Source organism: Furipterus horrens, unplaced genomic scaffold, assembly GCF_987537825.1.
Source record: "Furipterus horrens unplaced genomic scaffold, mFurHor1.1.pri manual_scaffold_7, whole genome shotgun sequence".
Classification (NCBI taxonomy): Eukaryota; Metazoa; Chordata; class Mammalia; order Chiroptera; family Furipteridae; genus Furipterus; species Furipterus horrens.
The window spans coordinates 100,990,570-101,012,410 of NW_028327177.1; the positions used below are offsets into that span (position 1 = coordinate 100,990,570).

The following is a 21,841-nucleotide window of genomic DNA, read 5'->3' on the forward strand; positions in this document are numbered from 1 at the left end:
TTTATCGGATCATTGCTGTTTTTTCCATCTTTGTGTTTGTAATGGTGTTCTAAGTATAAATAATATCTTGCGCTTTTTAATTCAGTTAGCACTGTAAGACAAGAGTAATTACATTTTCTGTTGATTTTAGATGGCTGCCTGCAACTTAGTCTTTAATTTCAGACATATTGTTCACATGGTTATTTCCGTTTTCCATATCAACACGATCTGTCCTAGTTTTTAAATAGGGCATCCTCTTCTCCCAGTGACTATATAACTGTATTCCAGTGAGATTTCAAGTTTCTGCAGTACAAGTGCTTGTCAAAATACTGTGGCGCATCACTTTAATAGTCCTTTTACAGGAGACTGCCTCAGAATAAATGAGGAGGAATGTTCCCTGGGTAAAAATGATAGATTTAATCTCAATCCATTAAAAATTCTCTTTAGCTCCATTCTGAGTTGATGCTTTTTGGTTTAAAGGGTGCGAGATGAAAACGGTTTTGAGTCAATCTTTCAGTTAAAAAATACTTTTAGGATGTGCTGTTTAGAGGTAAACTTTTTGCCAAGATTGTCTTGTTTCGGGATTTTGATTGGATGCTCTCCTTTTCTGCCAATGTAAAGGTGACTTTACAAATTAATGATAAACATCTACTTAAAAATAATGAGGAATGGAAGTTAATCCAGGTTAAATTTACTTAAAGAAGGGAGTGTATCACCTAATTTGAATTACAATAAGACTGGGAAGCTAGGGAACACAATGAAACAATGAAAGAAGCTTCATGTTATGTGTTCAACTCCATTTGTTTGTGGTTGTTTTCAGTGAGACAAAATAGTAAAGAAAAATATATTGTTTCAAGAGTCAACGTCCATACTACTGTGTTCGTAAGACTTCAATTTCAGCCACCATGCCCCAACAAAGGTACACTATATAGAGCAAATCAACCTCTGCTTGTTGGCATTTGGAAAAACAGGCTCACACTGGAAGTGAACAGAACCTAACCTGGTTTGAAAACTGCACTCTCCTTTGACAAGCACTGTGGGCCAAGCATCAGCTGAATTGATACTGCCTGCATCTCCTGTCTGAATGTTTATAAATTTTAAAGCTCTTCAGAGTGTTATCAATCTTTATTTAAAAATGCAATTAAGGAAATAAATGTCCAACTAATCTGGCATTATCACCTGGTTAGGAAAGAGATTGTTTTGTTTGGAGGTAAATTTTCAAACCTGTGTGTTCTGACTTTAAAAAGTTTAAGAATTTGATTCAGCAAATATGGACATTTAATACCCTTGAGTATTTTTTTTAGGAGATATGTCCTTACAAGCAAGTACACTGGTTATAATATTATTGAAATGTCATTAACTTATTAAATGGTATAATAAAAATTAATAATTTCATATTTTATATAAATACTATAATGGGATTATTTCACATTTTTACATTTTTGGAACTATACATTCCAACTTTTTGTATCATGTCAAGATTCTCCCCCCACTTTAACATTCAATGTGATATTTCTGAGTTAACTGGAGATTCCCTCAATTCAAAATCCATTTTAAAACTCTCTATTAGTACAGCATAGCAAAGAATATGTTACCTAACCTTTGACATGAAATCACCTTAGAAATAAATGCAACTATAAATCTTTTTGGCATATTTCTTTCTGCTTAAGAGCTCTGTGAAATACCATAATTTCTCTCATCAGCGTTTGAGATCTCAGCAGCCTCAAAAACTAATTCATATTTGCTATCTCTGTTCTGCCACTTCAGTTTAATTTAAAGAATGGGATGAAAGTTTGCCTGGCTGAGATTTCTACTAGTTCTTAGCATAAGAGAAACATACACACCATACCCCAAAGTCACAAAAACTATGTCAAGTTTTACATGTCATCACACCCTCCGCCAGGACTTATTAACTGTAAGAATAACCTTAAGTGGGTTAAAGAAACACTTGTCAAGCACTGTTCCTCTGGATCAGCCCTGAACTGAGTAGGAACTGGGGACAGAAATGGACAATACCCTCAGGGAGTTCAGATTTGATCAAAGACTTCTAGGTAAGCAATTATAATTCAGAGTGACAGGGGCTCTCAGAAGAGGTCCATATCAAGTGCCACTGGGCTATGTCTTGAAAGCATCACCTAGGAGGTGTTGCTGGAGCTGGTCTTAAAACATGAAGGACTCCAGGCAGCGATAAAGAAAAGACACTCAACTCGGAAAACATGTTTGCAGAATGAACCCAGAGAAGAAAAGAATACGTTGTCCTAGGAACTAGAAAGCAGTTCTGTGAGGCTGAAGTATTAGGTTTTAAGGCAGACAGGTTCAGGGGATGACACCTGGGAAGCAGCCTGGGCATAGAGGGACTGAGTCTCCTTTATTCCTGTGCCTTTACTACAGGGCCTGGCAAATACTAGGTTCTCAGAAAAAGAAATGGAGTCCAATACCTCTCATACCAAAGGCTCCTAGCCTTACCAAGAACATAGTACATACACAGTAAATATCTAATAAGTATTTATTAATAATAAGAAAGTACTAAGTCTACAGCTTCAGCAAGTGAAATTGTATTCTTCTTGATCGAATCTCTAGCATAACAAATGCTGCCCTGAAAAGGCAATTTTTGACCCTGATGCCACAGGTTTCATAACAATGTTGTAGTGCTATGTACAACTCTTCAGACTGACAGTCAGTGCTCTGTCTGTCCTGGTGTAATTGGTGTCTCTTTTGATGAGTTAACCCCATGTGTAAAACCAAGTTGTATGCCTATTTCTTTCCTGTTGTGGACTATGGATATCTACACCATTTTCTTTCACATGTGAACTTCAAAGTTACAATTAGGAATGAATCCTAAGTGCTTGTTTTAAATGACTATAGCTTCTAATGCAGTAAAAACAATCAATTAGTGGTTTTCCGATTATTACATGCATTTTCTTAGAGACTGCCATTAAGGACAGATTTTGTCTTGTAGGCCTCAAGCATCATTACACTGGTAAAGAAACAGTGTGGGTCCTAAACCAAGGTTGGTTAATCTCTACAATCTTTCTTGCTCCCAATTTCTGTGAATGAGCATCTTCTCAGGACTCAAGTGATGGTGACTCTTGTTTCTGCCTCCTAAGGACATGTCTCAGCTTTGCGGACTTTTTTCTTTGTTGTTTTTTTTTTTTTTGTTTGTTTGTTTGTTTTGTTTTTTGGCTGTACAATGGAACTTGGATGAATTTTAAATTAACTTTCTCTAGGAATCAAAGGTAATCATTATTTCTCTTTATGATCCACATGAATATTCTCATTATTTTTTTCTTTTCAAGTTTAAAATTAGTTTTGAATTCCCTTTATATCTCTGCCCTCTTACAGAGTAACCTCAGAGGACCCCAGCTTGCATAAAGAAGATTAAAGAAATGTCTCCAAAGCCTGTTCTTGCTGAGTGGACCCAAACACTTGGAAGAACATGACATGACTCAGCAATCCCACCTGCTGTAAGTGTTGGTCCAAGTATTGGTTATGACCTTGTGTGTCCTCTTTCTCTCTGGCTAAGAATAAGAAAAACTGGATCAGGGTCCTAACCCTGGCTCTAATATGGGGGGTAGCATAAGCTTAATCACCTCATGGACCTCTTAAGTCATATTCTCTCTGATCTTCAGTTTCCTCTTGGGTAAGGCAGGAGCAAATTTCCTTGATGGAACATGTAAAGCCCTCCCTTATAAAGGGGATTGTCAGTCTGTACTTGTTCCTCTGTTTTAATTGGTTTTCCTTTCTCCTTGATTTTATTTTTTGTCATCACATTTTTTGTGTGTACAATAAGCCATCAAAGTTGGAAGGGATGACATCTAGATTACCCATGAAGACAGGCAACTTCTCCTTTAACTGTACAACAAGCTCTGTTTCTGAGATGGTTCACTGTGGTCTTGTGATGGGTCATTAATTGTTTTTGTCTTGGTGAAATTGACAGAGAAGACTATCAGTCACTCAGCCAGGCTACTGTGGGACAGCTAGGCTCATACCACTTGATATATGAACCACTCCATGTGATTAACTTCGACAGGTAACTTCAGGCTGGCTGGCAAGCTGAAGAGCATTTTAAGTACAAATAACAGTTCTGGGATATGTCTTGAGTGATGGGATAATGACTGAGTGCAACAGAGTCCTTTAATCTTTGCTTGTGAAAACATATTTGGTTTCCTTTGGAGACTAGGATACTACAACAAAATCAATTAACAAAACCTCACAAAGATCTTTGCTGATACTTTGAAGTTTGGTATTTTTCAAGCTTACTTCAAATACAGAACTCCATGGAGGGCTAGGCTCATTTAATTCAGTCTTCAAAGGGCTTGGCATAGTTCTTTACAGAAATTTAATAATAATAATAACAACAATATCAATTATGATGATGATAAATGCACCATATAATTCCTATTGCTACAAACAGACTTACAAAGTACTCAGCCATCCGTTGAGACAAATCTTACTGTCCCCACTTCACATATGAGGAAACTGGCTTAGAGCTAAAGCAAGTTGCCAGAAACACCAATGAGTGGCAGAGGGGCAGAGTGGACCCTGAACTTGGGTCTTCTGGCCAGAGTCATTTCTGTGAAAGATTTCTGAAATTGAATGGAATAGGGTAAAATATTATACTCTACAAAATCTATCTAATCAGCATTTACTGTTCTCATCAGTTGATTCCTGAAGATGAGCAAGGCTCTCCATGGCTTCAAGGTGAAAATCAAAATCTGATTTCAGGACTATTTTGGAAGGAGAGATGTGTCCTCTATTTGTTATTTTCCTCTTAATGATACTGCAAATGATGAGACTACTTGATGCTATTTCACCTACTCTTGGATTCTTTTGATAGTCTGAAAAATTAAAAAGTATAGTTCTTGTCTCAGAGAACATGGCCTTCTAGAGCTGGAAATGCTTAACTCTTAGGAATTAATTGAAATCCATTGAATAACATATTTGAGGCTTACTGGTCACCCAGGACTGAGTGCAGCCTATTCACAGTTCAGACCACAGATTGTCATATATCGATGGCTATAAGCAGATTCCACTTCTCCATGAGGTAATTGGATTTTGGCATGGGAACCTAAGCAAAGGACATTAAATTCAGAAGAGGACTTGGTAGTATTTTAAAAAATGACACTTTCCTCTCATACAAATGTAAAAAGCTAATTCCCACCACAGCTTCATCATCTATTTCTTCTCTCTCACTTTCATCATAGCAAATCTCCATAAAGAAACTGGCCACAAGGGTCATTATCATCTATGTTAACTAAAAATTTGATTAAGCTGGTCATCTAGGATTAGCATGAAAAGCAGTAGATTTTTGTTCTGGGAACTTAATTCCTCTTTCCCTCATTTTTGTCATGTTTGCAAATTTCATCTGCATTTTAATTTCCTGTGGTTTGCCAAAGTCCAGACTGAGACTTAAGCTGTTCTTTCTATTCAGGTGAAAAGTGCAGCCACAACTGACCATCTGCACTGGCCCACAGTCAGCTAGGACAGTCCAAGGCAAGTTATCTTGTTTGCATCCTTCTAAGTGTTCTAGGGAGGCTTCACTGTGCAGCATACCAATCAGCAAAATAAGAAAAACTTACATTAAAAAATAGTCTTGAAATGGCGGCCTGTTAGAACTGTTTGTTGGGGCTTTAAGAATGACATCAATGCCACAAATGGAGCAGCAATCCCTGCTGTGGTGCAACCCTGAGAAAGCCAGTCTCCTCCTGAGAATTGAATTCTTGTCTATTCTGGGTCAATTAGCAGGGACAGTGGCACTAATGGGGGCTCCTACCTGACACCTATATAAAGGAAAACCAAGTGAAATAGGGGACCAGGATGAAACTCTATCAATTATGCCAAGCAGGCTGAATGCTGACTCTAGAGGCAAACTCTCTCTCTGTGCCTCAGGGCACATGGTGGGTAAATCAGTAGTTGTGAGGACTACATAAAGGCAAGGCACTTAGAACAGAGTGTGGCACAGTAGGTATTCAGATGTTAGCCAGTGGAGTTGTTATGGTGTCATGTAATTAACTGGATTTTTCTGCTTGTGTTCCCTGTAGGAAAGAATTTGGAGATTCCAATCTGATCCTCTGCCTCGCCATCTCTTGTACCCATTTTCTCTCTGTACCATACACAATAAAGTTTGAGTGTGTCAAGTAATCCACCTGCCTCTGATTTTTGTCTCAAAAAACCTGCAAGATTTTCAAATTGAAATATCAATATACCTTCCTGTCTAGTCTTCAACCTATTTAGTATTGATCATTTTGGGGAGCAACAGTGTCTTAAAGCAAAAATTTTATTGCACTATCAGAGAAACCACTTAGGAAATCACGTTTAAACACACTTAGCTTTCATTTAATTTCATAACACAGCACATATTCTCTGACTTTAGGCATCAATACATTTGACATGGTCACCATCATGGCAATGTTTACATTAAATTATCACTACTTGTTAGTACCTAGATATGTAAGGAAATTCCAAGGACCAAGTTTAAAATCCTATTTATGGCAAAACATTTACTGAGAAGAAATCATCTTAAATGCATTTGAGTTTATTCTTTGGTCTAATTTAAATCCCTTTTTCTCTAACCTGGTGCTCATCAAAATGGCACCTGTATTTAACACTCTTATCTGGGGATTCTAATGCACCTACAGGTTTGGGAACTTTTGCTGAAGATCCTGCCTGATAATCAACACGTGCAGTATAGTGTCTATGTGATGGCAATCACACAGCAGAGCATTCATCAGGATGTTAAAAAAAACTGATTTAAAAAAATGTACATTTGGGTTTATCACACCAGCAGCATTCACCACATTCCCAGGAAGTCATTTCTATCTGTTTGCTAGCACTGTGAGAAGCTATTTCTAGATCTTCTCTCAAGAGATCTTCCAGACTGGTCTTGCAGACTAAATAAAGATGATGCTAATTACTGAACTCTATTACTGGAGTGGAAAACATAGCACCATGTTTATTTGAGGCTGAATCTCCATGACAACACCAAATAAAAAGCTGGGTGAATTTTTTTTTTTTTTTCTGCACTCAGTGGACCACAGGTCATGGCCCTTTGTAGGCCAAATGAGTTGACACATCCTTATGCAATTATTCCAAGCTACTCGGTAGGACAACTCTGAATTTATTTAGCCCTGAAGTCCTCAAAGACATTACTGTTTTTAAATTGTTTTTTATGCTTTGATGGTTTTCATGCTTTTCTGCCCAATCAGGTAGTAAATGCGGTCAAGATAACCACTGCTTCCATTACCTTGTTGTTCATTGATTTGCCATCATCTTACAGAGAGGCAGGCTGGTGCACAGTGAAAACTGAGGCTGCTAGAGCCCTTACTCCTAGGTACTAAATCCACCTTTGTCTGGCTGTAGATTGTCATGTGGGCTCAATGCTTACACTCTGTGCATCAGCAGCCTCATCTGTAAAGTGGATATACTATTAGGAATCACCCCTTGAGGTTATTAGGATTAAATTAGTGTATATAATGCATAATACAATGCTTGGCATATAATAGAATGCTCAATAATTATCTGTTACTCTTTTTATTATGAATATTACCAACTTAGCTATAGCTGCTCAGTTTATATGATAGGCACTCATCACACATGGCTGTTTAAAGTTAAATTAATTAGAATTAAATACTATTAAAACTTGTGTTTCTCAGCTGCACTACCCACATTCCATGTGCTTAATGGACACACATCACTAGTGACTACCAAATTAGACAGCAAAGATGTGGACCATAACCATCATCTCAGAAAGTTAAAAAGAGGGTAAGAACTTCCTCTACAGAAGAGATAGCTTTTGTTCTTAGCACTTTCCATTGACTGTGCAAATACCCTACAGTCTCTCTCTGAGGGCATCAGGGCCCATTTCATTGGAGCATTTCTTTTGTAGCATCTAAAAAGTGGTTTACATTGTGGAGTAGGCAACTTATATTGTGAACTAACAAAAAAAGAAAGTGTTTTCCAGAAATAGTTTTTTCTCAGCTGTAAGATTCCCTCCATTCCTTTCATACAGTATTTATAAGGCTCTGTATTTATTGACTCTGAAGTTGCACATAATTCTTGAAAAGCTGGCAAAGTAGCAACTTTGTAGTCTTGTAGTGGATCCCTGTAGCTAGCAGAGAGGGTGGTTTTCTGAATCGCCACCCAAGCCGAAGCAATGTACCTATTCATGTGCTGTACCCAAGTTGTTCAACAGCAGAAAAGCCAAGTTCAGTATTCAAGCAGTGAACACAGGCCTTTACAAAATCTCAAACAGCACATTTCCAGGCACTTTCCACCTGTGATTGGCCAATTTTGGAATTCTGATATCAGTGGGGAAATGCTCAGTCCTTTTCCTTAGAGTCAAATCAGCATGTATTATTGGTCCTGCTTGGTTAGCCCCTGGCATCACGGTCTGGCCAGTGCTTCATAAATGCTTGACAGTGAGGGAAAATACAGACAAACTGGAAAGGATATCATTTTCAACAAGAAGAGATTTTATATGATTTATAAACAGTTAGCAATAGTTCTATGTTATCTGGAGGAATATCTGCTGTCATTTCATTTGGGGGAAGAAGTTTTACTTAAAACTAGCATGGAGAGTTAGTAACCAGAGCCTGAGTAACACATTTAATCCCAGACCAGCTCTATCAGACCTGCTGAGTACACTACCCGTGAAGAGAAATGCATCCCAGAATCTCAGATGCTCATTCCAGAACTCAAGCTACAAAATGGCTGCATAAGGGGGAGGGAAAGTAAAAATTATCTCTATTTTTTTGAACTTTCATTCAAACTCTACATTTTTAAAAGAAAAAAATGATTATGTTTATCACTAAACATTGTCAATAAAATAGAATCAGTGAGTCTATTAGAAGTGCAGAAAAAATAAAAATCGAGACTAATTTTTAAAAATTACATCATCATCGATTAACTGTTACAATCAGCCTGCCTCATATAACATTTGTAGTTTTGTTTTGTCCCGAACCCTCATGTACAGTACCCCAGCTCATCATCAGGGTGCTGCACCGAGGTAAGAGGTGATCTCATCCTCTAGAGATACACAAAACTATGTCTTAGGGCATGAAGAAAATTGTCCAAGATGTTAGTGATAGAAGAAGCTTAAGAACCCATTCAGACCCCATTATACCCCAGTATCTCTTCATTAAAAAGCTGCAATATCTTTAGACTGACAAGTTCATATGTAAGCCAAGGAGAGAAAAATCACTCATTATAGAAGATTTGGATTTATACTACAGTCTGGGGGGAAAAAAATCTTTTCTTTTACCTACAGATGACCACCAGCAAAGAGTAGCTACTGGTTACCTTATCTATAGGAAGGTAAATAGCTCAGGCCAGAACAGAGAAGATAGATAGATCAGTACAGATGAAGAAGTGGATTATTAATACCAGATAACAATATATGCTGTGTACATTGCAAGGCCAGGGGTGAATGTGATGCATGTGATAGAGGAAGCAGAGCTCTGTATTGCACATTGTTATGCTTTTGCCTTTGAATGCCATTCAAGGGTGGTTTAGAGAGATTGTATCTGCCAAACTGAAATCTAGGCTTCTAATTTTTAAGCAAATAGACTTGTGAGGCTTACTAAAGAGTGTAAATCTAGTCTGAAAAGAAAGAGAGAAGTTTACTATTTCTTTTGTCTACTAGTCCATTTTGTCAATGGAGCCTGATCATCCCAAACCAACCAACATGGTCTGTGGAGCACTGGCTGTTTTCAGGGCCTGGTCATGGAAAGCTGAGACAGAACATGCCTCAGCTCCTGCAGGAGTTCACAATCCAGAGGCACGAGCAGTACATCTAGCTCTTGTCAGACATGATACACAGATGCACGGAAGTATGCAAAGAGGCCTGAGAACAGCCATTTGCTTTCATGGGGTGACAAGGAGATAGTCTAACTGTGGCTTAAAAGTGGCACACCATGAGAGAGGGTGTTCTAGACAGAGGGAAAATTCTAAATAAATTCAAAGTGCATAAAATGGTGGCAAGTATTAGTAGCTGTGTCAGGTAGCAGATCGTGAGTACTTTCTGAAACCCACCACTATTCCAAGTACTTATATGTATTAGCGCATTTAATAATAATAACCTATATGAAATCTGCATCATTAGGCCTACTTTACAGATGAAGAAAATGAGGCACAGAGATTTAAGTCACTCTGCCAAAGTCACACAGATAATAAGTTGAATATCTTAGGTATAAGTTGAGCCATCTGAGGTCAGGGGCCATGGCTCTGACCACTGTAAGGCCTTCCAATAATAAATAGATGGCCTGTTTAAGGAAGATCCAATTTCCAGTATAGCTATACCACAGGGCTTCTCAACCATGGCACTTGTGAAATTTGGGACTAGACAATTGTTTCTTCCTTTCCATTATAGAATGTTTAGCAGCATCCTTGGCTCCTAACCACTATATGCCAGTAGCAGCATCTCCATCCTGCAATTGAGCACATCAGAAATATCACTAGAAAAATGTCCCTCAACATTGCCAAGTGTTCTCTGAGGACACAAATGTTCCAGTTGAAAACCACTGAACAAGCATATGATATGTGAGGCTGGATAAAGGCAGATAATATGTTAGAACTCACTGTGAATATCCTGAAATTCTATTCTGAAGACTTTGAAAATGCACCCTATAGAGAGACAGGGGCCGCTTGGGGTTTAACCAGTGAGTAGTAGCAGAAAACATAACTTGAAGAAACATTACTATGAGAGACAAAACAGACTTCTGAGTTCTCAGCAAGAAACAGGATTTATTCCCAGACTTATATATATTGCATTTTCAAAAATCCTGAAGCTAAGTATAGCAAAGGATCACCAATAAGAACAGAGCAAACATTTAGGCAATGATTTCACCTGCAATGTGGCCAATCCTTAACCTGAAAGCTCAAGATTAAAAGTTTCATTTTAGCTAAGAAAGCTCCTGAATCTGGGGGGGGGGGGGGGACTGAACACCCAGTTTTCTTAAGGCGCTCCAATGTCAAATTTCACATCATCGTTTAAGTGTGAACATAGTATGTCAACTTTGCAGAGGCTACTTATGCAGAAATATTTACTGGACACTTGACAATCATGGGGAAAAAATGGAAACACTTTTCCTCCAAGTCCCTATAATGGGTAAAACTGTAAGCCCAGGGATATGTGTTAAGAGCAGTTCTTTTAAAAATGGGAAAAAATATTTATTCACCTTCTAAATACTCTATAATAAACATAATACTTTTATAAAACAAAATATGGTTTTCAAATTATCTAATTCAGAACTGTACCTAAGGTGGTGAATAAACACTGACCTAATTATACAATTCCACGCATTCTTCAAACATCAGTTGTCTTCTTTTCTAGTACCTGTTGTGGCTTCTAGTGAGTTCTTGATTGCGTCCCTAGGAAAGATTAGAAAGGATTATTTTCTTCACCCTCTTTACAAGATTCCCATGACCATTTTGAATTGAGTGCAGCTCCAAACTTCCAACCTACATCATAGTTTTTAAGATGGATTTCTCTTCAGAAGGATAACTTGATTGCCCATGAAAAGTTATATGGTCCCAGAAGAAACAAACAATGCATCTCTGACAGAAAGCCAGCCTCAGAGTCACGGGCTTTCAAATCAGACGTGGCATAACTCTGACCCAAACATCTTCCTATCTCAGCTGGCTTGTCTGGAAATATAGATACTTGAGTCCTTCATCAACCAGATTGTTTCGAGGTTGAGTGGGATGACACAGCTGAGGGCCCAGGATGTGGTCTGATGCATGGCTGACATTCTAACTGGTATCCTTTCCCATCTGGCATTTAAGAAAATCACTCAGGACTTTGGGAGGATCAGACCTACCTTGGAACCTCTTGGAGACTCTTGTTTTCAGATAAGAAAATGATCTGCCTTCAGCAAGAGCACCTGCTGGCCAATTTGTGACCTTCCCTTAATTCAAGGCAGAAATCTGAACTTCACACCCATCTCACTGTGATCTCACTGACAGCTGGGAGGACTGAGAGGCTGCAGTGGTGGGATCCAAACCGCTCTGCATCAGTAGTTCTCCTGGGAATAACATCAGGCCTTCAGCTTGCACTATAGTGGGAAATATGTGTAATAGAGAATATTGTCTTCAACAGCTTTGTTTTAAAAAAGATACTCAAATAGAATGCATAAGTCTAGTTCAGGCATTCCACTAATGACTTGAAATTTGAAACAGCTGGAGTTTTTTCAGGCTTTACAGTTTGTCTTTGAAGAAGATTGCTAAGCTTTTAGATTCTTCATAAATAGTAAATAGATTTAGTCATAAATGTCCTGTAATATGTGTTTTGTTCCTTTTATTCGGAGGGAAGTTGCAACTTCTGATTAAACATGATAAGTCATTATACAGCAGCCATTGTGTGGGAAGAACAGTCACGAGGAAGTGCCACTTCTGCACTGATGAAAGACACATAAAGACATCAAATCCTAAACATCTGCCAACAATTGTTGGGGGGGAAAAAGCGGGGACACTGAGCAATGTCTTGTGGCATTTTAAGGACAGCAAACAGCTGTCATGAATGTAAGTAGTTATAAGATGTCAGGAAGAAATTCAGATCCCAGGATTAGGTGATCAGCCCACATTTCATAGGTGAGCCCTTCCTTCCCTTCAGAAGTGAAAAAAGTTTCTTCTTCTCCAAGAAAGATGTTCACAGAACAGAAAGCAAGCAGCCAGAGTGTAATTGATAAAATCCCAACAGGGCAGCAAAATGAAGCATCCCCGCCCCCTTTCCTCCAGGGGATAGGAGCGTGAAGTTGTGTAGACGGTTTGGGGACTGCTGATATCAGGCTTGGGCCTTGGCAGAGCAACAGACAGGGCCTTTGCTGGCACGATGCCCAGCCTTTCCGGAGAATGGCATTCATTCTCCATGGTCGCTGGAGGCCTGGTCTGGGAGGACATAAGAAGACACAGGCAGTTGTCTTGCCTGTGCACCATCCCTTCCAGCCTCAATAAGAGTTGGAGGAGGAGTGTAGTTACACTGGTGATGGAAATTCACTTAGAAAATGCCCACTTTACCTGAAATGGAGGGCCAGTTTATAGGAATTCCTAACAGAAGGTGTTCTTCACTAGAATTATTTGGAAACTGAACACTGAATTGAACAGAGCATACTTTTCTTCATGTCATGCAGGCCTGCTAATTATCATCTCCAATTAGATATATTCTGACTGTAAGTTCCATGATGAGGGGAGCTGTTCTTTCCTCCTTAACACTGGTTCATCACCACCTAGCACAGTTCCTGGCCCATATAGATGGTAATCCACTTTTTGAGCTGACATACAAAATAAAGGGTTGAGAAAAAGTAGGTTTACAGTTGTTTATATAAAACAATGCAATAATTAATAAATAATAATCATAAACTCTTGTGCTTCACATACTCACAACTGTAAATCTACCTCTGCCAACCCCTTTGGGAGTTACAATGCATGTATTTTCAACTAACATGAATTCAACCACATGGATTCTATAGGAGAAATGGGTGGAATGAGAGGAAGAAGAAGAGGAAAGGAAGGTTGCTATTCTTGCTTTCCCTGTTCAACCCATCTAGAGCCAGGCCTCCACTTCTAGGGGAGAGTGAAGCCTCAGCAAAAATGCAGAGAGAATCCAAGTCACTCTGGACTCTCCAGCTTCCACAGTTGTGGGCCTTAGTGATTAATGAATAATGTAAAGCATTGCTTCTCAAATTTTAATGTCCATATAATCACCCAAGGGTCTTGTTAAAATGCAGGTGTGGATTCACTCGGTTGCTTAAATTCTGCATTCCTAACAAGCTCCTCGTTGATGACCATGGTGCTGGTCTTTTCACTGCACTTTGGATAACATGGATTCAATAGACTGCAGGAAAATTTTGACCAGGCCCAACCCTTGCCAGGCACACTGACTTTAAAACCTAACTCCTATGAGAAATGAGTCCAGTAGACACAAGAATTTTAATCAAACCTCACTAAGTCACTGTAGAATTGAATTACACAGTGAATATAAAAACTTGGCATAATTCAGTTGGCTATTGTTATCTGAAGGTATTTCTGTCTCAGCAGAAAACATAAAAAATATGGCAGGTTGTAATTTCACTTACAAAGTGTTCTAGGTTTTCTTGCCAAGTACAATGGTTTAAAGCACCTGAAGTAATAAAAAGACAAAGAAGAAAGTACTCAATCCCCATTTACATTGTCCTATATACTGATCTTAATTGCAGACTACAGATTTTTATCTAGTTGCTAACAGCAGGTTGGCTCTTGAATAATTAGGAAGAGGAGGGGGTACAACTTATCATCGTCGACACAGTCTCAGAGTACAAAACCACTACTATTTTTCATGTGTTGCTATGACATTTCAAAAATAAATAAATAAATTCAAAAGAGAAAGATAGTAATAGCAAAAGGAATGCAAATACTAGTCCAACATTGAAGTCTAGCGAAAGGGGCATGGATGATCATCTGCTGAAATACAGATGCTGACTCTTGTGGTTCTTAGGGCAGACTCTCACTGGATTCACACAGAGCTCTTTTAGTCTACACCCATTCCAGGGCCCCACCACCCAGGAGTCTATGTAGGTGCATTAGGGTGGGGGGCCAGGCAGCTGTAGTTTAACTATATCCCCAGGTGAATGTAATGGCAGCCAGGACTGAGCACCTTGCTCTAATGCAGAGATTCTCAACTCTGTTCCCAGAACCAGCAACATCAGCATCACCTGGGAGTTTATTAAAAATACAGATTCCTGGTCACTTCTCAGACCTGCTGAATCAGAAACTCTGGGGATATAGCCTATCAATTTGTGCAATAGCAAGCTCTCCAGGTGAGTCTGATGCTACCTGTTCTTTCTTGAGAACGATGAACATTCTTGTCAATATTTTATCCAGAGATTCTTATGAGAGGCCATTGAAAAATCTCTTGTTGAGACTTTCCTACTGGATGGCCTACAATCTGGGCTGTGATATTTATTTTAGAGTTGGATCTGTTACCTCTAGTATGGGAGTCTCAGCAATGGAAGGAATCTTAATGTCATTTAATTAAAGACTTAATTGTCACTGTGCCATTCCAGAAATGTGGTAATTTATACTCTGCTTCAATGCCCCTAGTGATAAGAAACTCATGATCACATGACCCAATCCTTCCCATCTTTAGATGCTTACAAGGTAGACTCTGTACTAAGTATTTTCTGAAGATGACTCATGTATCCTTGACAATGTTCCCTGAGATAAATGTTATAATCTGCATTTGACCTCTGTACAAAATGTATCTTAGAAAGGTTTCACAATTTTCCATGGTCATGTTTTGTTTCATTTTTTAATAAGATTTACACCAAGTTCTTTGTTTTAAGGCCACATATAGAATTCATCTTCAGAACTAACCCGTAAGCTGTTGTTTAGAAACATTCTTTTGCCTCTAAATTAAATACCCCTTATTTCTCACATTTATGTCCGCTCCTTCATAATCCCTGCTGGGTCCTATTGATTAGCACACAACTATTAATAATTATTTTATATTTTGCCTATCCACTAGAGCAGTGTTTTTTCATATTTTGGCCCATGTTAAAAAATGGTAATATTGTACTTGTAAGGCACACTCAGTAAACTAGAGGGGATTTGGGGGGAACTATGTAAGGCTTGTTGGAAAAAAATGTTATCTATAAGTACATTACCAAAAAATCAAAGTTTTAGAGAAGAGACTGAATATTAAATTTGTATCAACTTTTCAAACCTAACGTTTTCAATTTGTTTCATGAAAACTTGGGCTTGCTTCTATGGACAGTTATTTCATATCAACTTATATTCATGAAATAGCTACAAACAATTCCTGGTCAATATTTTTAAAGTTGACCTCTTCAAAATTTTGATAGAGAACATAAATGAAAAATTTTGTATGAGTATATGATAAAAAAGTTTAAAATGATTTCTTACAACAATCCAGATATGTAAAATAGATGAATTTTTATTATTCTTGTTCATTCTATTACATTTGTCCCAATTTTCCTCCCACTGCCCTCCTCTGCCCAGCCCACTCCCCAATTCCATAGTCATTTCCTACACTATTGTCCAAGTCCAGGCATCATTCATACATGTTCTTTGGCTAATTCTTTCCCCTTCTTTCCATTATTTTCCACCCCCACTCCCCTCTACCAGCTGCCAGTCTGTTCCATGTTTCCATGTTTCTGGCTCTGTTTTGTTCATTATTTTGTTAATCATATTCTTCTTATAAGTGATATCAGATCATATGGTATTTTTTCTCACCAATGGCTTATTTCACTTAACATAATAATCTCCAGTTCCAACCAACTGTTGCAAAAGTAGGAATTCCTTCTTTATTTCTGCTGCATAGCATTCCATTTTTTAAATGTATCAGAAGGTATTCAGCCAAGGAAATTGAAAAATAGAGACATTTATTGAAGGAAATACAAAATACAAGGAACAATGTACATAGGATAATGATACCTCAGTCCCCTTCAAAGAAGGCACCCTGGGACCTCACACATTTCTCCCAATCGCCATCGGATGCCCCATCATATTTTCCTGAAATCTCTTCCCTTTCAAAGGTGATTTTAGTTTTAAGAAAAGACAGAAGTCACAAGGTGCCAAATCTGGGCTTATGAGGGGCTGGGTCACCTGGGTGATTTGGTGTTTCACTAAAAACCGCACAAGATGTGGTGCATGAGTGGGCATGTCACTGTGATGAAGGTGTCAATCACCGGTTGCCCATGGCTATGACTTTTGGAATCATCTGAACAGTTTCCATGGAAACGCAAAATTTGATGCAGATTCGTTGTTCTACTTGCTCAGTCATTTGAATGCAACAGCCACACAGTACACATTTTCACTCAACAGCATCTACCACTCTCACTGACTAGTTCAGTGAAGCCATCATTGTTCATGCATATGCATTCCAGTGTACTTTCCTTGGCTGTGAGGTTACATCGATGTTTTGCAAATCTTTCTCATTGTGTTAACAATGGTTAGACTCTTTCTGGACAGACCCTTATACGTGAATGCAAATATATGGAGTCAGCAGCAGGACATAGACCTGTCATGAGGTCCACCCAACCATCTTGCCCCACTGTACATCATGACTGAAGTTTTCTTGAAGTTCCACGGGTCACTTGTCTACCATAGGCAATGGCACACACTACAATGAACCTCCTATCTAAATGGGAAAGCATCTCAATGGCTATGTTCCATGGCAGAATGGTAAGAGCTGTGTCTCATTCACTACACTCTTTAAATCTCCAGGAACCCTGAGACAATCTCCAGTTCCTTCTCTGTTCAAGATGTATTCAAGGTAGCCCTACATACCCATACAATATTCCTTTTGGCTAGACATAATTCATATCATTATCCCAAGCTTTGAATAATTCCCCCAAGGTCTAAAGAGATCAGATCTCACAACAACCTACATCATAGAAGCCTAAGATAGCAACACCTTAGCCAACTGTCCTATCATTCAATGCTTGGACATCAAGGGCACTTTTTGAAAAAAGTGGTTCAAGACAAATGCACATCCTTCATGCTAATGATGATATTGAATGGCTATGTTTATTGTATAGTCACTCATTCTAACTAATATTTAGTTCCAAAGGGACAGCTGCTAGCATCCTGGCCATAATCATTAACTGAACAAAGTCTAGACTGAAGCCCACCTGCAATAAAATGACCTGGGGCTCTTGTAAAAAAATAAAGAGCCATGGATCTGCCCAAAGGCAAAGAAGTCAGCCTACTGGGGACATAGATGATCAAATAATAGTTAATAAATATGAAACTCTGTGAGAAACCTCTAGGAAGAGTAAGTATTGGGAATTATGAAACTTACCTACAGAGATCGACAGTGGCTTTCTTAGAAAAAGGAAGAAAGGGACTTAGTAAACAGAGAGTGCTGAGAAGCTCCTCTAGACAAAGGGAAGGACATGTGTAAAGGTCCTTTAGCAGAAGCCTGGCAAATATGAGAGAGTAAATGAAGGCTTGTGGGGCTGGAGTGGAGAGAGTGAGCCGGAAGTGTGACTTAAGAAGTGTCAAATCGGTCATACAGAAATTTATAAAACAAATTAGAAATGTTTGTCTTTGGGGAGCCATTGAAGAGTTTTAAGAAAAAGAGTTGAGAACTGAGGAACAACATGATCTGATTTCCATTAAAAAAAAAAAAAATCATTCCAGCAGGCGTGTGAAGCAATAGTGACATGCAAATAATTAGAATTCAGTTTGAAGACATTTTATTAGTTAAGGTGATGATATTGGCTTTGGTGATAATGGTAGTAGTGGAGGTGAAAAGAAGTGAAAGGAAATAAACAACATTTCAGAGGTAAAGCAACAAGATTTGTTGATGGATTGGCTTTCAGCTACCTCTCCACTCATAAGAAATCCCACTGACATCAAGTATAGTGTATACCTACTTACTCAGAGTGACTTCTGTGGCCTCAGACATAGAAAAATAAAGTAGCATTTACAGAGCTGTACTACCCAAATTTAACTGATTTTATTCTGGATCATTTATCTGTACTATGGAGTACCTGGAGTAGAGGGCAATTTCTCCAGTGCCCAAGGCTAATCATTTTGAGATCTTTATGAATTTAACCCTATGTCTATTTCTATGTATTATATGCATGACCCTATGTAGAGTCTCGACAGTAATTTATATCTGTATGAAGAATTTAGGCCAGCTGTGAAATTTAGAGGGAGCAGGCCTCAACAATGACACCAACTGCAAGTCTGGAGAGTTTATAAAACTACCCTCAGACTTGCTCATTTGCAAGAAAGACTCGCTGAAAGCTGTTCTACTCATACTTATGGTTTATTACTAGCGATTAAAATCAGCCAAGAAAAGTGCCCAGGACAGAGCTCTGGAGAAGGACCAGATATGTAGCTTCCATTGTCCTCTCCCCATGGAATCAGGATGCATTATTTTCCCAGCATCCATGTGTGACAGGACACACAGAGCTCTGCCAACCAAGGAAGCTCACCCTAGCCTCAGGGTTCAGAGATTTTACTGGGGCTCCATTATATCTACATGATTGTTTGACTGACATTGCCCACGTGATTGAACTCAGTCTCTGGACCGATTGGTACTCCATGACCCAAAGCCCCCAGCCTAAATCACATTGTTATGATCTGGCTATCACAGGGTACCTAGGCTAACAGAGATTACATCACAGGAGCCAAGAGCAAAAGGCCAGAAATCTCTTGGGGAGAGGTTAATTTTTTTACTACATAATATTCTAACAACATCAAAAATTGATGACTTATGTGGTCAGTAATGGAAATGGAGTTAGTCATTATTGCATTGAAATGAGACTATACAGTTGTAGAAAACTGCTATTTTTCTTGTAAGAAGCAGATTAAATGAACCAAGGTTAGATTCCACCTTGTCAGAACTATTTTTATACCTATTTAAAATTTCTAAGAATTACTCTCTCTTCTGCCTTGCTGGACTCAAAATCCTACTTCCTGTGGTGAACTTCGGGAAAATGTGAATTTCTGAGGTTGCCTAAAAAGGAAGATGGTCTCCATTTCAGCATTTTAATCTTTCTCCAGATTCTAAGTTTTTTTATTTAGTTCTTTTTTTGACTACTGAGTCAGTTAATGGACCAGATTCTAAGATCTTCCCTTCATCTGTCTGAGAAGAAACCACAAGAAAACTGAGAGGCAGGATGATTTCCTGTTTAGCAGGACTACCAAATATACTTTGCCATTCAAAAAATTCAAGCAGTTTCCATGGAGACTGACACTTGACATAATGCGTAAATGATGGTATGACAATCAAGAGCCCATGTTAAGTTGGCATAGTCGCTGATATGCAATCTATTTTTTTATTGAAGCAATCAACTTTAAAGGAAGATGAAAATATTATTTACAAGACACCCGGCAGATGGTGGAGTCATTATGGTCACCAGAAAATTCCAAAATCACTTAGACCAGATGCCTCTAAAGCGTTTCTCAGAGCTAATTTGACACTCCCTATCTCTACTGCAGAAATTGAGTCCTTCTGATCTTTTCTGTTTCTTATGGGCTCTCTAGCCAAGACAGAACCATTGTTAAGTGACTTTAACTGTGGGCTCCTGTGTTGCATGCTCCTGGTTTTGCCCTCTTGCCACTTGACTATTCTTTGTGGAGCTGACACTCTATAGCACCACAATAAGAGCATATCTCCATAAAGGTTGTCAATATTTCTTATGTTCCACAATTTATAAAGCACACTTTTTACTGACTTTCAAATTCAGAAAATGGGAACTTGAGGTATTTATAGTATAAAATTGGGAATCTCATGGAGCAACTTATATTGGGTGATTTCACATGATTATATGATTTTAAGAGACACAAGTTTCTTCTCTGTCATTTTTACTTGCCTTACCAAATCTCATTTCTTTTTTTAACCTTCAATCCCAATGGCACAGATCTAGTTTTTGTTTGGGTGTTCTTTTGTTTGATTTTAGGCACACACTTTTGTGTTACTGTCATCAAGAATAAGGCTTATTTTTTTAAGTAAATTAAAGTTGGTATACAAAGAGCAGTGAACAAATAATAGTACAGATAGTAAGAAAATATGGCAAAATATTTAAAAAAGTGGTAGAATGGTTGATTGTATGGAAAGCACAGAGTGCTGCAGCGGCAGAAAGGAGAAAGGACCTAATTCTGCCCAGGGGATTCAGGGAAGGCTTCCTGGGAAAGATGACATGGCATTTGAGTCTAAAATGCTGATCAGGAGTAGACAGGGTAGAAGTGCACAGTCTTTTGGATAATACAGAGGGAAAGCAGCTAAGAATAGCACATTCAAGTTCATAGATACAGGAACAGAAAATTGAGGTAGTTTAGAGAGCTATCCAAACTTTCATTCACTGGAGCAAAGGAATTTCCCTGGAAGATGGTCAGGCATGGTTTGGGTAAAGAGTTTGAGTGCAGTAGTGGTGAGTGAGAATCATTCATCTGTGACGCCTGATGCTCTGTGGTTGGATGACATCCCCCAGCTCACTCAGCAGCCTGGTTTGAACCAAAAAAAATACCTGGGGTGAAGTGTGTGTTAATGTGCAGTTAGGTATAAGTTAGGTTGGACTTCAGTCTTAGAAAATCCATATAATGTATATATAAATATGAATACATAATTATAAAAATGTGTGTAAATTCTATTTAATTTTTAAATGTGTGCAGTTTACAAACCATGTTCTAAAAATGTCATAGGAGCATCTTAAAATGGCCCAGGGAGTAAGCGTCTGGGGCAGCTGAGTGGGCTCCTCCCTCAGCATCAACCAGAGCAACTTCTCCATTATCTGTTGCTTGTTGGGTTGCTAAGTAAGATTTATTTGAGTGTCGGTTCCAAACAAGTTTGCAAACACCTTCTTTCAATGAGCAGCTCAGTGTTTCTCAAACTCCATGCATTGGTTTAGAGAAATTTAGGTTAGAGGGATTTACTTCATGATCTCTGAATTCCTTTTCTCTATCACATGGGCTGGCTTCCACAGAGGACAGTAAATGTGTCCATGCAGATGGAAAATCAAAATACCTTGGCTCCTACTTTCACTCTCAGATTCCAGCCTTGGGATGCTATTAGCTACTCCCTCCACTTGCCCAAGTTCTCTTTCTTCCATGAGACCTGGAAGTGTTTTGAGAATTCACACAGGCCCTGAGACAGGACCTCTGGAATCTAAATGCTGACTCACCATACTATAGTATAAGAATTATACTATTGCATCCATTCTCACTTGAGTTTATGTTTTTTCAAAAGGCTCAGCATATCTCCTCATAAAGTACATTAAATATCTATAATTAGCCTCATTATCTGGGCAAAAGAATGCATGATGCCAAAGATATGAAGCTATTTTAATTACAAAGACAATACCACCTCTCAAACTTGAAAAACCCCCAAAACCCATTTTTGCCGCAGCTGAAGGTT

General features: G+C 38.6%; 1 protein-coding gene across 6 annotated transcripts in view; it reads left to right on the forward strand.

Moving 5' to 3' along the window:
* GRM7 (glutamate metabotropic receptor 7) overlaps positions 1-21,841 on the forward strand; it is an 862,741-nt gene that overhangs the window by 813,822 nt on the left and 27,078 nt on the right. Inside the window, exons 10-14 of one of the 6 annotated variants that reach the window (XR_016512404.1) lie at positions 2,939-2,989; positions 3,087-3,215; positions 3,322-3,443; positions 5,411-5,472; positions 6,021-6,120. The exons of 2 other annotated variants lie outside the window; for them this stretch is intronic. Coding sequence is in view for 1 of the 4 variants with exons in the window: in XM_090284093.1 (XP_090140219.1) it covers positions 2,939-3,036 (98 nt within the window). In the remaining 3 variants the exon portion in view is untranslated. Of the gene's footprint in view, positions 1-2,938; positions 3,216-3,321; positions 3,444-5,410; positions 5,473-6,020; positions 6,121-21,841 lie in introns of those variants that run through there. 3 more of the 6 variants (XR_016512405.1, XM_090284093.1, XM_090284095.1) reach the window with 3 other exon arrangements.